General features: G+C 42.8%; 1 protein-coding gene across 3 annotated transcripts in view; it reads right to left on the reverse strand.

The window, feature by feature from the left end:
* The window catches only part of NUP54 (nucleoporin 54), a 101,499-nt gene that overhangs the window by 77,178 nt on the left and 7,194 nt on the right, over positions 1–17,127 (reverse strand). Inside the window, exon 3 of one of the 3 annotated variants that reach the window (XM_075337480.1) lies at positions 9,538–9,699. The exons of 1 other annotated variant lie outside the window; for it this stretch is intronic. In XM_075337480.1, coding sequence (XP_075193595.1) covers positions 9,538–9,699 — 162 coding nt within the window. Of the gene's footprint in view, positions 1–9,279; positions 9,342–9,537; positions 9,700–17,127 lie in introns of all 3 variants that reach the window. One more of the 3 variants, XM_075337497.1, reaches the window with a different exon arrangement.

The following is a 17,127-nucleotide window of genomic DNA, read 5'->3' on the forward strand; positions in this document are numbered from 1 at the left end:
GTACCCATTGACAGCCAGCATAAGTAATAGGCTGGTTAAACATGCTCCTCCAGCATATAAAACAGTTATTTTAACCTTAACTGTAGCGCTGACTGGAGAATCAATCGGTGTAGTTCTAGGGAGGATGAGGGAGTTACAGGATATGGGACAGTGGGATAAATCGTCCCCTGGAGGCCATGTTGGTAACAGTAAGCCAAACAATCCTGATTGGAACATGTTCCAGGCTTTGCTTAAAGCCGGGATCAATATGGAAAGAATTGATGGAAAGGAGACAGGAGAATTATGGAAGTTGTACAAACAGAAAGTTCTATCTGCAAAGATGGAAGGGGGTTCAAAAACCCCCAAGGTAAAGAAATTAGAGGGAAAAGGGGAAAAAACCCCAAAGAAAGTGTCTTGGGAAGATTTTCAGTCAGTTTATCCATGGGAAGAACTGTCTGCAGCCGTGGCCACAAAGGTCACGGAAGGAAGGGCTAATACACAGACTGAAGTCTGTGTAAATGAAAGTTCAGAAGGAAGTGATTTACTATAGGTAGCCAGCCAAGCCCCCCTATTGATAAAAAGGGACGAACGTCCCTACGTCAATCTTAGCATACATTGGAAAGCGGGAAATGTTCAAAGAGTCCCAGCTTTGATTGACACGGGGGCAGAGGCTACTTTAATTCATGGAAACCCAGAAAAAATAAAAGGACCTAGAGTGAAAATTGCTGGACTAGGTGGTCAAGTGATCACCGGGGTTCAGACACAGGTAGCTTTGAAGATAGGTAATTTACCTATCAAGAAGTATACGGTGCTGGTAGTTCCTATACCAGAATATATTTTGGGAACTGATGTCCTAAAAGGGATGACTCTTAATCTAACAGAAGGAAAATTCTCCTTTGGGAATAAGTCTTGTCATAAGGAAATGCGACCAGTGGTGGTGGGCAAAGTCAAAATGCCCCCTGTACATGTGCCTCCAGCTACAAAAATGGTAGCTATGAAACAATATCGAATATCAGGAGGTCACAGAGAGATAGGAGAAACCATTAAAGAATTGGTAGAAACTGGGGTAATGCGCCCTACTACTACCGCATGGAATAATCCTGTCTGGCCAGTTAAAAAGAGTGATGGCTCCTGGCACATGACAGTTGATTATAGGGAGTTAAACAAGAATACTCCTCCCTTGACAGCTGCAGTTCCGGATACAATAACGATTGTGGAAAATATTCAGACTCACTCTGGAACTTGGTATGCAGTAATTGATTTGGCAAATGCTTTCTTTACTATACCTATAGAAGAGAAGGCTCAAGATCAATTTGCATTCACTTGGTTAGGAAGACAATATACCTTTACCAGGTTACCCCAAGGAGGGCTACATAGCCCCACAATCTGTCACCGGACGGTGGCAGAGCATTTGGATGGATTTGATCTACCATCAGAAATGCAGATCTCACATTATATCGATGATATAATGATACAAGGACAAGATGAGCAAAGTGTGAAAGATCAATTGACAAAACTGATTGCTCATATGTGGAGAAAAGGATGGGAAATCAATGATGCCAAGGTTCAAGGACCGTCTCTGGTGGTAACATTTCTACGGATTCAGTGGAACAAGGGGCACAGAGAGATCTTGCCCAATGCCAGACAGAAAATTATTAATTTTCTGGTCCCTAAATCCAAACAGAAGACTCAGTCTTATATTGGATTGTTTGATTTTTGGAGACAACATATCCCTCATTTGGGACAAACGTTGGCTCATTTGTACAACGTAACGAGGAAACAATATGAGTTCCAATGGGGAGAGGAACAGCAAAATGTGTTTGAGATGGTCAGGGAAGTGTGGCAAGACATTGAAGGGATTATTCAATCTACCAAGACCACTGTATTTCATGTCGATGCTCATGTCCCTACTAACTCACTTGAACGTTTGTTTAATTCAGAAGCAGATAAAGCAACAACCATCAGACAAATCAGTCCATCAGTTGACAAGGCAAGGTACAGCTGTTTGGGCACACCAGAAAGAGCGACGCCTTATTCAGCAGCTTTAGACCTCAGTACATTGGAAACTGTCGTGGTACCCCCAGATGGTGTGGTAAATAAGCGGAATCCATGGGATTGGTTACTGGGAAGAGCTCGATAGTGAGGAGATGGAGAAATTCCTGTGTTTGATGTTTGCCTCTCTGGTCGTTGGATGGACAAGTCTACATCAGGAGGAACCTGTGGCGAATGAATTTCGGATGCACCATCACATTTTCAACACACAGATTGCTGGATCTGTACACATTCTTCGGTTACAGCCACCAGTATCCCTTATCTGGATGTCCCGGTATCGATGGAGGAAATCTTAAAGTAGAAAAGTTGTTCTGATCATCTTGCTGATAAAGACACTCGATGTGTTCATCTATAGAATACTACAGTACCCATTTCCATAGTGGGATGGATCAATCTTCCATGGTGGCAAGGAAATTTGAATGCAACAGTCACCAATTTGCAATATCTGGCTTTTAAGGGAGGAATTTGGGTACCAACAAATAAGACTGGACTGACTAACCTGGGATTCATCTCTATGGACTGTAGATGCTTTTAAACCCAGCTTAGTGGAAAGGACAATTCATGATATGTTATGGCCTTATGCCAATATGTTCATAAATGGGTCTAGTGAAACTTGTAGTAACATATCGGGAAATGTAATGTGTAATGATTCCTTTGAATATCGAGCAAATGCCAAAACACATGATATTCAAGGGAGCTTTTCAGATAATATTGCTTTTAGTTTTAATATACTGTACAAAAGTAGTGAAACTGATTATATTTGTGATTCAACGTTTATCTAAACAAAGCAAGACAATTTGTGGCAAGCGATATTTCTTGGTCATGGTATGGCATATTCCGAGTGATCTTCTTCTAGTGGAATACTGATGATGGAAAATAATCCCTGGGATCAAGGACCGATTGTGATACCAATGTGATATGACTGAAGTTTGAATGACTATTAGATAGGGATCATGATCAAAAGATAGGAGTGATCCCAGATATTATTTGATCCATCAATAATTCAGTATCAAAGAAGATGTCCTTTGGATAATATTTCACTAATGATTACCAAGGAATACATGTCACACATGTCTTGAAGCAGTTTTAGATAATGAGGAAGTAACATTTACAGTTCCACTTACAGGAAACTTGTGGTTAGCTTAAAGACAGTTTTAAGGATGAAATTTACGGCTCATTGCAATATTTCACTAAACTGTGGTCAGCCAGTTGTCAACTGACAGGATGTGCTGGAAATGTGCAGGAAGCTGCCGTTACCTACAACATTTTGTGGTCAAGTTACATGAACATGACTCAGCTGTCATATGCTGGTGACCATTTAGACACAACCTACAATATTTTCCTATAAAATATACACGGAACTCGCTTAAGGTAGGGAAATACCTTCCAGGACATTGAAGTGTACGTATGCACTGTTCCTGTGATGCCATGCCAAGATGCCATGTTGATTCCTTATCTTAACTCGAGTTCCCTCCGATGTGAAAGGATTGCTACAACATAACGGTAATGTTGATGCATATTTCTGTTATTGTATAAGTTTCTATGACTATAAGATTCTAAATGCCTATGTACCATTGATTATATTCATGTGCTATTAAAATAAATAGTATCTTGCTATAAAGAATATTAGTATTCGTGCCTGATTGGGATATCAGTGAGCGCTTCGTAAGTACGGGCTTTCAGCCCCCTTTTTAGTAGAATTTAGCAAGACACATTGGCCCCTGGGAAATATGCAAATCAAAAAAGTCCGTGGAGCCTCTGTTAGAGGAGTCTCAACACAGAAACCAGCCAGATATCCCTCCGGGAAGGACCCAGCCAAGGAGTGGCTCTTTATAGGAGACCACCATAACCACCATATTAGGTGGCCCTTTTAGTCAATATCAAACTTTTTGACAAGTTTAAAGATATGACAAGGTACTAGTAATAAGCAGTCAGACACTGATGGGCTCGACTCATGTACGGAGTATAAAGGAAGTCAAAAGGTGACTGGAGCATTTTTCTAGAAAACTTATGTAAAAATGCTGGAGTTCCCCATTGACGTCAATTATACTAGGTACTTGAGTAGAACCCGTCAGAGCATCTGACTGCACAATACGAGACCTGAGCATGGTAGTGCTCACTCCTCATTAGTTATCCTGTTTTAGGCAAGCAACCATGTCCCCAAAGTGTGTTTCACACAGTGTCAGCAGAGTACCTTTACCCTATACATAGGCTACCTCTTTTCACAAGATGATAATCTTCTTTTGACATTCATGTACAGTAGCTGGTAAATTTTGAGGTTTCCATTTTTTGGCTATATGGAAGAGAAGGTCACTGTGCTATTCTATTAGGAGGCAAAAATATGGCAGGCTTTTAATGTATACATTTCGAGCTTTTCATGCAGAATATAATAAACATATGCTATTATTGCCTACAGGCATCGGTTTAATGTATACATTTGAGGCTTCCTGAAAAACCGTAATCACATCCTAAAAAACTGGATGTGATTTTATGAAAACTCATGGCCACTGTGCTATTGAACTGTGTTTTTGGTGCAGAACCAAAGCTTTTTTTTTTTTTTTTTTTTACTACAAAAAAGAAAATGGTCATAGATAGAATATATACCTATTAAATTCTATGGTGATATTCATGTGTCTGTTTTTACACAACCCGTGCGTCCATGCAAAAATGATGGATGGGGACATATCCATTTTTTTCCCCAGTAGGACAGATGACAAGGGCCAATAAAAGTCTATGGATGTCAAAGACACATACAGCATATGGATGGCATTAGTGTACCATCTATGTGCTATTTGTATATAACACTGAAAAGTATAGGAGAAGCTTTGTAATTCAATGAAAATAGATAGAAAAACACAAGAGCTATAGAAGGCAAACTGTGAAAAAGATTTAAAGAGACCCAATTGCAAAAATGATTTTTAGCCCCAGTACATGCTCCTAAAGCTTGACAGCACTTTTAAGCTCCTCCTGCTTCCAAAATAGACACTGCAGTGGCAAGGGGAGTGGAAGTCTTACCCATGCCTCCTCTGCCTTTCCAATACCGACCACACAGGGAAGGCAAAATTTAGACTTACCACTGCACTCCCAATGCCCTACAATGGCCATTTTGGCAGAAAGAGGAAAGGACATAGAGACAGTGGGAGGCAAACAGAGGACACCAAGTAGGGTGACTGTATATGCATTGTCACTTTTCAGTCTCAGGGTGGAGGGTCATCTGGATACTGGATGTTCATTAAAATGCTGATATACTAAACCATTAAGAAATTATTCAAATGATCACACATGAAAGGAAGACTGCTAAGGGGGCTGTCCAACCAACAAAGTTCATTTTAATCAATAGATCTTAGAATAATAATAACTTCTACAATTGGATGTGTTTAATGTTCCTGTGCTGAGATAATATTCTATATGTGCCCTGCTATGTACTGTGTAATAGCCAAGCTGCAGAAATGGAAAGCGCAATAGGGTCTTAACCGATAAAAAAAAAAAAAACACTTAAGCAATAAAAGTAGTACACTCACCCAAAAGGTACTCAGCTGCAGCTCCCCTAGGTAGATAATTCAGTGTATAGGAGAGAAAAGGGATCTTTGCCGCGCTCACACCACAATGCTCGTATAGATTAAATTTACCATATTTTTCGCTTTATAAGACGCACTTTTATTCCCCCAAATTTTGGGGGAAAGTAGGGGGTGTGCATCTTATAAGCCGAATATATGGGGGGGGTATCTATCTATCTATATTATATATACACACACACACACAGACACACACACACTGCAGGGTCCAGGGGAGGTGGGGGCGCTGCGGCGGCAGCGTTTGATCTCCTGCTCCCACTCATATAATATGCACAGCCGCTGTTCATCTCCGGTGGTGCTGAAATCACACCGCGGTGATGGGCTGGGGGAGCGGTGCATATTATATGTCCCTGCGCCCCCCTGTGTTAGATATGGCCCCCAGGCTGCTACTCATTCTAAAATAAAAAAAGCTTTACTTACCCCTGCAGCGTTTCTCCCCGGTGTCCCTGCTTCCACTGTGATCAGGCACGCAGAGATCTCACTCTGCTGTGCCGATCACATCACCGGCACTAGAACCAGAAAGTAGAGGAAGAGAAGCACGGAGGGAGACAGGAGGGAGATCAGCACTGCAGGAGGTAAGGAAAGAGTGTTTTATTTTACTATGGGCAGCAGCCTGGGGGCGATATCTAACACAGGGGGACTTGTGCGATCTATAGGGGCCATTGGCAGCACTATGGGGGCGATATCTAACACAGGGGGACTTGTGCGATCTATATAGGGGCCATGGGCAGCACTATGGGGGCGATATCTAACACAGGGGGACTTGTGCGATCTATAGGGGCCATGGGCAGCACAGGGGAACGTGTGCCATCACAAGGGGGCTATAGTCAATATAAGGGGGCCATATCCAGATTATGGGGGGCTAATTTTAGGATGGGGGGCTATGAGGGACATATACCCTATATGATTTGTTAGAGGGATACTGGCATTATAAGATGGACCCCATTTAACATTAAAAAAAAAAAAATCTCTTTTCCTTCACCAAATTTGGGGGTGCGTCTTATAATCAGGTGAGTCTTATAAAGCGAAAAATACGGTATGTCTTTTATTCCATGCAGGTACAGGTCAACACGTTTCAAGGGACTCAGCTCTCTTCATCAAGACAGCAGACCAAAAGAACATAAAAATACCTAAAAGAACATAAAAATGTCTTTAGACTTTTTTGCTTCCTCCCCTGCCCCGGAGATGTGGTATTATCAGATCATGTCCTGTACGAACACGGGCCATTACACAGTACTGTACATATACAGTACTGTACATATACAGTACAGCACAATTATAAGATTATCTCAGCACAGGAACATTTTATTTATTTTATTTTTTTTAAAACACATCCAATTGTGGGTATTATTCGAAAATCCATTGCTTAAAATAAACTTTAAAATTAATTTTATTCGTGAGAAAACCACTTTAAGCATGAACAAACAGTTGAAGGATGCAAGGATCCCCTTCCAAATGCTTTAGGACACTGACTTTTTTGTCCTAAAGCATCTTTTAGGTCGTCTGTTGCTGCATTTTTGGCCGCCATATTATTTTTTTATTTTGACATGTATTGTATAATGTAGCTACCAAGCAGAAGCCACCTGAAGAATGGTCAGATCACTTCTTTTAACTGGTATGCACCTCGGATGGTTAAAAAGACTGAACATGTGTAAAGTACGGTAAGTGTTTTTTATATTGCAGCGCATGTCTATGCTTTTTAGCTTTTATTTAGCATTTTTTTAGGCTGGTTAGTGAGCGTTAAAGATTGTGTCCACATTCCTATAGTGTTAGAAGGACAAGACCCTCTAGCTGCTTCTGTAGGAAATTTTCCCATGCAGTTTTATATGCCAATCTAACCCTCAAAATTAATGAATAAAACAAAATATATGGCATACAGGGCATAGTGGCACTACAAACTACCGTATTTTTCGGACTATAAGACGCACCGGACCATAAGACGCACCCTGGTATTATCGGAGGAAAATAGGAAAATAAAATTTTAAGCAAAAAAATGTGGTCATGACACACTGTTATGGGGCGAGGATCTGCTGCTGACACTGTTATCGGGGTAATGTCCCCAAATTCTCTACTAAGGTGCCGCATCCTGGTAATGATCCTCCTGCCTTGTATATATAGTATATGTCCCTCATCCTGGTATAGCCCACATCGTGCTATATACCGTCATGCTGGCATATGGCCCCATCCTGCTATATACACCCCATCCTGGCATATGGCCACATCCTGCTATATACCCCCATCCTGCTCACAATATACCCCCATCCTGCTCACAATATACCCCCATCCTGCTCACAATATACCCCCATCCTGCTCACACTATATATCCCAATCCTGCTCACAATATACCCCAATCCTGCTCACAATATACCCCAATCCTGCTCACAATATACCCCAATCCTGCTCACAATATACCCCAATCCTGCTCACAATATACCCCAATCCTGCTCACAATATACCCCAATCCTGCTCACAATATACCCCAATCCTGCTCACAATATACCCCAATCCTGCTCACAATATACCCCAATCCTGCTCACAATATACCCCAATCCTGCTCACAATATACCCCAATCCTGCTCACAATATACCCCAATCCTGCTCACAATATACCCCAATCCTGCTCACAATATACCCCAATCCTGCTCACAATATACCCCAATCCTGCTCACAATATACCCCAATCCTGCTCACAATATACCCCAATCCTGCTCACAATATACCCCAATCCTGCTCACAATATACCCCAATCCTGCTCACAATATACCCCAATCCTGGTGTATGGCCGCATCCTATGGCGCATAAAAAAAAAAAAAAAAATAAAACTTATTACTCACCTTACCTCACTCCCTGCAGCATCACTCCTCCTCCCATCTGTGCCAGCAGCAGCGCCGCTGACCTGTGTGGAGCCACTACGATCCCTGCAGCATTGCGATGTCCTCCTGTCTGTGCCGGCCGCGGCTGCGTGTGGACACGTGCGCACAGCGATGAAGTCATCGCTGTGAGCACCGCTAGTCTCCACACAGCCACCGCCGACACAGACAGGACATTGCGGTGCTGTAGGGATCATGGCCGGTGAGTATACTGATTCACTGCACCCCGCGCTGATGATGATGCGCGGGGGGCAGTGAATACAGCCGCACATGATCACTCCAGGCTGTAGTTGCCAGGAGTGATCAGACGGGTCGGCTGTTTATCCCCCACCCATCTGTCAGCGCCGGCTTCAGCGCTGAGAGATGATGGGCGGGATGATGGGCGTGCATTTTAAATTGAGGGGGTCCACGTGGCCACGGCAGGCGCTGCTACACCCTGCTCGTGCCGCCGATGACCCGCTCCACCGCAACACCCTCATTCCCCGCAGCCCTACATTCAGACTATAAGACGCACCCCCCACTTTTGCCCAACATTTAGGGGGAAAAAAGTGCGTCTTAAAATCCGAAAAATACGGTACTATGACATGCCCCAATAACTGCCGAGGCCTTACTGTGATAATTGTACAGTGAGGTAGACAAAAAGTGGTGAGACTTGAGAGTTATAAAGGCAGAGCAATGTGAACATTCACACAAATAAAACCCAAAACATTTAGTGACCATGAAAAGTTTGAAAGACTAATCAAAATGCCAATTCCATCTTTTAGTTTATTTTTTTTTTTTTATTTACAGACCTACCACTTTACCTTTATGTTGTGATTGTGACCATCTCATCCCTTTTGCCACTTGTTCTGCACAATTACTGCACCTGTAGGACACCTATAACTATTAATGGGAAATATTACGAATTTTCCAATATGGTAAAAATGTAGAAAGCTCCAGACTAACCAATGAACCTATCACAATTTAAGCCATTACTGTTCCATAGGTTACCTCCTGCTAGTTCTTGGATCACTGCATTAAATTGATCATGACAGACATCACATACATTCGTTTTTCTCTACCTGCACTTGCCAGGGTGTTACCAAAATTGAAGGGTGGCGCTGGAGCAGAGGACACACTGAAATTCCCAATGTTAAAGTTTAATGTAGGGTTTGCAGCTAGTCCGAACCCACCAAAGTTAAACCCAGTGGTGTTGGAGGTCGCTGACTCAAGCCCTCCAAATCCTGACGAGTGGGAAGCATGAAGAGAAGGTGGCAGGAATTAAAAACAAGATTAGAAAAGGAGAAGAGAAATAAAATATACAGATGAGTGAAAGAGTGACATGTACAACACAATCAAATTGTTACATTAAGGCTGGAATTAGAGAAAGTTACATCCATGGCTACCAGTCTTACCCACATGTGTTTACGTAGTAATTTGGAAAATAGTTCAAGATGTCTTTTATACAAATGGTAAGTACAGGGCAAGGAACGAAACAGCAATCTCCAATATATAAAACTTACCATCACATACCAATCCGGAATCTGCGAATTAATAGGGTCTGACGTGCTCTTAAAGGGAACCTGTCACCTAGAATATGCGTTCTGACCTATCAGCAGACGCATGTGTGCCCTAATTACACCTCCCTACCCATCCGTGCTGTAAAATTGTATAATATGAAAGTAATAATAAACATTTTATTACCTTCATATTTCCTATGTAAATAGCAGGGTATTTGGTCCCATGGGCAGCGCCTTGCCCTATGGACGTCTGCATACTTTCCGTGGTATTACGCCCCTGTGGGCGTGATACCATAGAGTCACATGAGCGACGTCACCGTTACTCCTATCCTGCACGCACTGCGGAAGGCTTCTCTTCCGGGTTCTCCTTGTCAGTTTCAGATGCACACTGCGCATGCGTCTGAAGCTGGCGAGTGAACACCCGGAAAAGAAGCCTGCCGCAATGCGCGCAGGATAGAAGGAGCTCATGTGACTCCATGGTATCACGCCCACAGGGGCGTAATACCACGGAAAGTATGCAGACGTCCATAGGGCAAGGCGCTGCCCATGGGACCAAATACCCTGCTATTTACATAGGAAATATGAAGGTATTAAAATGTTTTTTATTACTTTCATATTATACAATTTTACAGCACAGGGATGGGTAGGGAGGTGTAATTAGGGCGCACATGCGTCTGCTGATAGGTCAGAACGCATATTCTAGGTGACAGGTTCCCTTTAAAGCTAGTAGATCATCTGGCAGCCATGTAAGACTACATTTACCTTGAACCGTCACTAGAAAAGCCTATTTATCCAACTCCCTAGAAAAATGTGCTGTTTGCTAGGGGTCTTCCATGTCAGACTTTGGACAAGTGTGTTATACAGACGTGTGCTCGAACCAGAACCCCATGTAAAAGGAACTGTGCATGACAAGACATCATTCTTAAAGTGCCCTTGTCACATAGAACGTTCCCACGGATCTGCGGGCAGGAGGCTCTCAGACAAAAATTGTTTGCTGGGAAGTAATATAACCATTTCTGCTCATTCCGGGTTATTCAGTCAAGAATGCAGTCCAGATCAGTTATTGACAACTATCTCTGCATGAAAACTTCTACAAGGAAGCCAGTCATTGATGAAGACCACCCATTTGACTAAAAACCCAGTATGATTAAGGAGAACCCACATGACTAAAGCAGAGTATGAGCAGAAGTCTAAAAAGTTTCTATCAGTCCACTTTTAAATGATGGATGCTGCTGGGAGCCAAGATGGATTACATTATATCTATCATTTATTAATCCATCTCTCATACTGGTTGGGGTCATAAAAAGCTTTCCGGAAGCCATAAACATAATCCTGTGGCAGTTTCAATATGCATCTATTGCTTAGGTGATACTGACGTGAATACCAGTGTTTTGCACACCCGTGATCAGAAAAGGCAATTGGCCTTGGGCCTTAGTCCTCTAAGTGTTGAATGGTTTTATTAGTAGACATACCTGTGTTTGGAATGAACAGCTAACACTATACCCAAGTGAAAGGAAACCTTGCTCAGGCCTTCGGCACATACTTTTCCAAAATGCAGACTCCATCCACAGGAATATGATGACCATGCCAACCAAATTCGTAAATGACCCATATCCAATTCTAGGAGCTTATTGGACTATCACCAAAAGGATGTCTGAGCAAGGGTGGAGATGTGGGTTGTACATGGGAGTGGATGTGATTTCATTCGATTTATATACATTATCTCCTCAGTCGTGACACACACTAGACCAAGAATATTAGATACTTGTAGTTCTATACTGCAAAATATGTTTGATAATATTCAGATTTATCATAAGTATAAGACATTGCAGGAAGGTCTTTTTTATTTTGTTTGTCTGAATTTTAGTTCACCTTTATTTATATATTTTATGACTTGACTAATACTCCTCGATAGAGCCATTCCAAGATAGGGTTGTAGTAGTAGGCAAGTGCTTTCTACAGGTATCACCAAGCATAGCCTAATGTCCGGCATCTAGTGTTCACAAAATTACTCAGCAAGCAAAAGGGCACAATGTTCCAGAATATGAAGTATTTCTCCCCAAAAATCATTGCAATTACACATGTTTTGTTACACACATTGTGTGTGTGTGTGTTGTTGCAATATACACAAAGGAGATAAAGGCAATTCGGACATCATTTCACACGAAACCGCAAATATGAGGACAAAATTCTTGGCACCTTTCCAAAATTGTGGGTAAACAACTTTATTTCAAGCATGTGATGTTCGTTAAAACTCACCTATGGCAAGTAACAGGTGTGGGCAATATGAAAATCACACCTGAATCCAGATAAAAAGGGAGAAGGTGACAATCTTTGCATTGTGTCTGTGTGTGCGCCACACTAAGCATGGAGAACAGAGGAGAAAACTGCCAGAGGATTTGGGAACCAAAATTGTTGAAAAATATATATATATAAAAAAAACAAAAAAAAACAAAACACAATCTCAAGGTTACAATTCCATATACAGAGATCTTGATGTTATTTGTCTAAGTGCACAACATAATAAATAAGTTTACAACCCACAGCATTGTAGCTAATCTCCCTAGAAGTGGAAAGCAGAGAAAAATTCATGAAAGGTTGCAATGCAGGATAGTCTGGATGGTGGATAAGCAGCACAAATCAAGCTCCAAAGAAATTCAAGCTGCATCCGTGTCAGAGGGAACTACAGTATCTGTCGACATTTCAATGAAATTAAAGGTTATGGAGAGAGAACTAGAAGGATCCCACTGCTGACACAGAGACATAGGAAAGCTAGACTACAGTTTGCCAAAATGTTCGCGAGTAAGCCAAACTCCTTCTGCGAAACCATCTTGTGAACAGATGAGACCAAGTCCGAGCTTTATGGTAAAGCACATCATTCTATTGTTTACCGAAAATGGAATGAGGTCTACAAAGAAAAGAACACAGGACCTACAGTCAAATATGGTAGAGGATCAAAAGATGTTTTGGGGCTGTTTTGCCATCTCAGAAATGGATGGAGACAAAGCACTGGAGAGTTCTGAAGTTGCCAGCCATGAGTCCGGATCTAAATCTTACTGAACACCTGTGGAGAGATCTTACAATTGCTGTTGGGAGAAGGCTCCCTACAAATATGAGAGACCTGGAGCAGTTTGCAATAGAAGAGTAGACCAAAATTCCAGAAGAGAGGTGTAAGAAGCTTCTTGATTGTTATAGGGAGCGATTAATTGCAGTTATTTATTCAAAAGGGTGTGCAACAAATATTAAGTTGAGGATGCCAACTTTTTTGTCTAGGACATTTTTGGAGTTGTGTGAAATTATTTCCAATTTGCCTTTCATATGCAATTTTTTGTGTTCCAGTATACGCAAAGGAAATAAAAGGTGTATAACAAAACACATAATTGCAATAATTTTCTGAGAGACATTTCATGGAACAATTCGAAGGGTGCCAACACTTCCGGCCATGACTGTCAATGTGAGTTTGTTTTTTGTATAGTAAGCTGATGTCATATATATTATATCTATCTATATACACACACACACACACACACACACACACACACACACACATATATACATACATATACACACACACACACACACACACACACATATATACACACACATATACACAGCCAAAAGTTTGGACACACCTCATCTCTAGAACAACTGTTAAGGGGAGACTTTGTGCGGCAGGCCTTCATGGTAAAATAGCTGCTAGGAAACCACTGCTAAGGACAGGCAACAAGCAGAAGAGACTTGTTTGGGCTAAAGATCACAAGGAATGGACATTAGACCAGTGGAAATCTGTGCTTTGGTCTAATAAGTCCAAATTTGAGATCTTTGGATCCAACCACCGTGTCTTTGTAGAAAAGGTGAACGGATGGACTCTACATGGCTGGTTCCCACCGTGAGCATGGAGGAGGAGGTGTGATGGTGCGGGGGTGCTTCGCTGCTGACACTGTTGGGGATTTATTCAAAATTGAAGGCAGACTGAACCAGCATGGCTACCACAGCATCTTGTAGCGGCATGCTATTCCATCCGGTTTGCGTTTAGTTGGACCATCATTATTTTTCAACAGGACAATGACCCCAAACACACCTCCAGGCTGTGTAAGGGCTATTTGACTAAAAAGGAGAGTGATGGGGTGCTACTCCAGATGACCTGGCCTCCACAGTCACCAGACCTGAATCCAATCGAGATGGTTTGGGGTGAGCTGGACCGCAGAGTGAAGGCAAAAGGGTCAAAAAGTGCTAAGCATCTCTGGGAACTCCTTCAAGACCGTTGCAAAACCATTTCCGGTGACTACCTCTTGAAGCTCATCAAGAGAATGCTAAGAGTGTGCAAAGCAGTAATCAAAGCAAAAGGTGGCTACTTTGAAGAACCTAGAATATAAAGCATTTTCAGTTGTTTCACACTTTTTTGTTAAGTATTTCATTCCACATGTGTTAATTTATAGTTTTGATGCCTTCAATGTGAATCTACAATTTTCAGAGCCATGAAAATAAAGAAAACTCTTTGAATGAGAGAGAAGGTGTGTCCAAACGTTTGGTGTGTACTGTAAATATACATACATACATACATACATACATAACCATTTGATCACTTCTTGTTGCGTTATTTTTCCAATGCTGCCATGACCATAAAAAAAAAAAAAGCAATTTAACATTTCAGCAAAAAAAATTGCCATTACACCATTTACAATTTGGGTTAAAAGGGGTTGTCCAGCCACGGGGAGCACGTCTACAGTCACTATGTGACTGCAGGCTTGGGAATCTTCACAGCGCGCAGTGTGCATACTGTCGGGGAACGGGCGAGTGCATGCCAGCAAGTATGTGGTTCGCAGACATGCAGTCACGTCTAGCTGTGCACTGCCTCGCTCAATGGAACTTAGTGAGGCTGGACACATCTACTTGGGAGTGTAGCAGGAAGTACCGTATTTTTCGGACTATAAGACGCACCGGACTATAAGACGCACCCTGGTTTTAGAGGAGGAAAATAAAACTTTAAGCAAAAAAATGTGGTCATGACACACTGTTATGGGGCGAGGATCTGCTGCTGACACTGTTATGGGGGTAATTTCCCCAAATTCTCTACTAAGGTACCCCATCCTGGTAATGATCCTCCTGGCTTGTATATGATCCTGCTATAAACCCCCATCCTGCTCATATACCAGCATCCTGCTCATATTCCCCTAACCTGCTCATATACTCCCATCCTATTGATATACCCCCCCATCCATCCTATTGATATTTCCCCCATCCATCCTGCTCATATACTCCCATCCTGCTCATATACCCCCCATCCATCCTGCTCATATACCCCCCCATCCATCCTGCTCATATACCCCCCCATCCATCCTGCTCATATACCCCCCCCCATCCATCCTGCTCATATACCCCCCCATCCATCCTGCTCATATACCCCCCCATCCATCCTGCTCATATACCCCCCCATTCATCCTGCTCATATACCCCCCATCCTGTTCATATACCCCCCATCCTGTTCATATACCCCCCATCCTGTTCATATACCCCCCATCCTGTTCATATACCCCCCATCCTGTTCATATACCCCCCATCCTGTTCATATACCCCCCATCCTGTTCATATACCCCCCATCCATCCTGCTATATGCCCCCATCGTGCTCATATACCATCCTGGTATATGGCCTATATCCTATAGCACAGAGAAAAAAAAATAAACGTTTATACTCACCTGTTCCTCACTCCCTCCAGCACCGATCATATCTTCCTCTCAGCGGCAATGACCTGTGTGTGTGGAGCCATTCCCCTGCAGCATCACGATGTCTTCCTGTCTGTGCCGATCAGCTGATCAGCACAGATCAGCTGACCGGAAGACATTGCGTGCTGCAGGGGGGGACGGCTCCACACACGGGGACGGGTGAGTACACTGATTCACTGCACCCCGCGCTGATGATGACGCGCGGGGAGCAGTGAATACAGCCGCACATGATCACTCCAGGGTGTAATTATGCGGACCGGCTCGTCCTCCCGCCCACCGGTCAGCGCCGGCTTCTGCGCTGAGAAATGGGCGGGAGGATGGGCGTGCATATGTAATGAGCGGGCCCACGTGGTCACGGCAGGCGCTGCTGCTGCCTGCTTGTGCCCCCGATGACCCGCTCCACCCTCATTCCCGGCCACAGCCCTATAGTCAGACCATAAGACGCACCCCCAACTTTCCCCCAACATTTGGGGGAAAAAAAGTGCGTCTTATGGTCCGAAAAATACGGTAAATTGCATACTTTTGGTCACATAACTGTCTGTTCCCGGAACAGATTAATTCTGAGAGGACGCACACTGCGCGCTGTGACGATTCACAAGTCAAAGTGACTGCAGACTGGCTCCCCAAGGCTGGAGATCCACTTCAATTTGATATAATTTGATATACTAGACTTTTACAGATACCAAATATATTTGTAACTATTTTAAATGAGGGAAAATGTTTTGGTTTTTTTTTTTCATATTTTGACCCTTTTTTCCCCCTCCAATTTTACTTAAATTTTTTGATCCCATAAGGAAATTGAACCTGCGTTTGCCTGTTCAATATACTGTAATTCAGTTTTTTATTTTAAAAAAAATAAATAAATAAAAAAATGCTTTCTTATGAGTTCCACCCACAGATAAACATCTTTCGAAGTTTAACCTTCATAAAAGGACCAAGATGGTGACGATGGGAGCATTCAGCAGGCCGCCAGTTACCATGAAAACCTCTTGTTTCCCGCTTTCGCTTTGTGGATTGGGTGTTAAGAGTCAGTGGCATAAAAACTGATGTCATTAAATGCCTTTGTCAGACACTGACATTTAAGTGGTTAAAATTTAGTGAATGGAGCGAGATACGGTCAGGGTAGTTCCCGGCAGATGCCAGCTATGTATTAGTTAGGGTATGTACTCACTGTGTCCTGGACGCAGCGAGTCCTGACCTGCGGGGCCATGAGTCTCATCTGCAGGAGAGTGCAGCTGCTCGTACCCACGATCAGGGTTCAGTGCGCTGCGGTCTCTCGCTTGTGTTCTCCCTATGGAGGATGCATGCAAATCCACAGCAAACAATTGACAAGCTGCAGTCTGGAAAGACACACCACAGGTCAGTGTTTACTGTGGAAAAAACAGCACAGTGGGCATGGGAGATCTAGAAATCCTAACTACTATGCT

Source organism: Anomaloglossus baeobatrachus, chromosome 1, assembly GCF_048569485.1.
Source record: "Anomaloglossus baeobatrachus isolate aAnoBae1 chromosome 1, aAnoBae1.hap1, whole genome shotgun sequence".
In the NCBI taxonomy this organism is placed as follows: Eukaryota; Metazoa; Chordata; class Amphibia; order Anura; family Aromobatidae; genus Anomaloglossus; species Anomaloglossus baeobatrachus.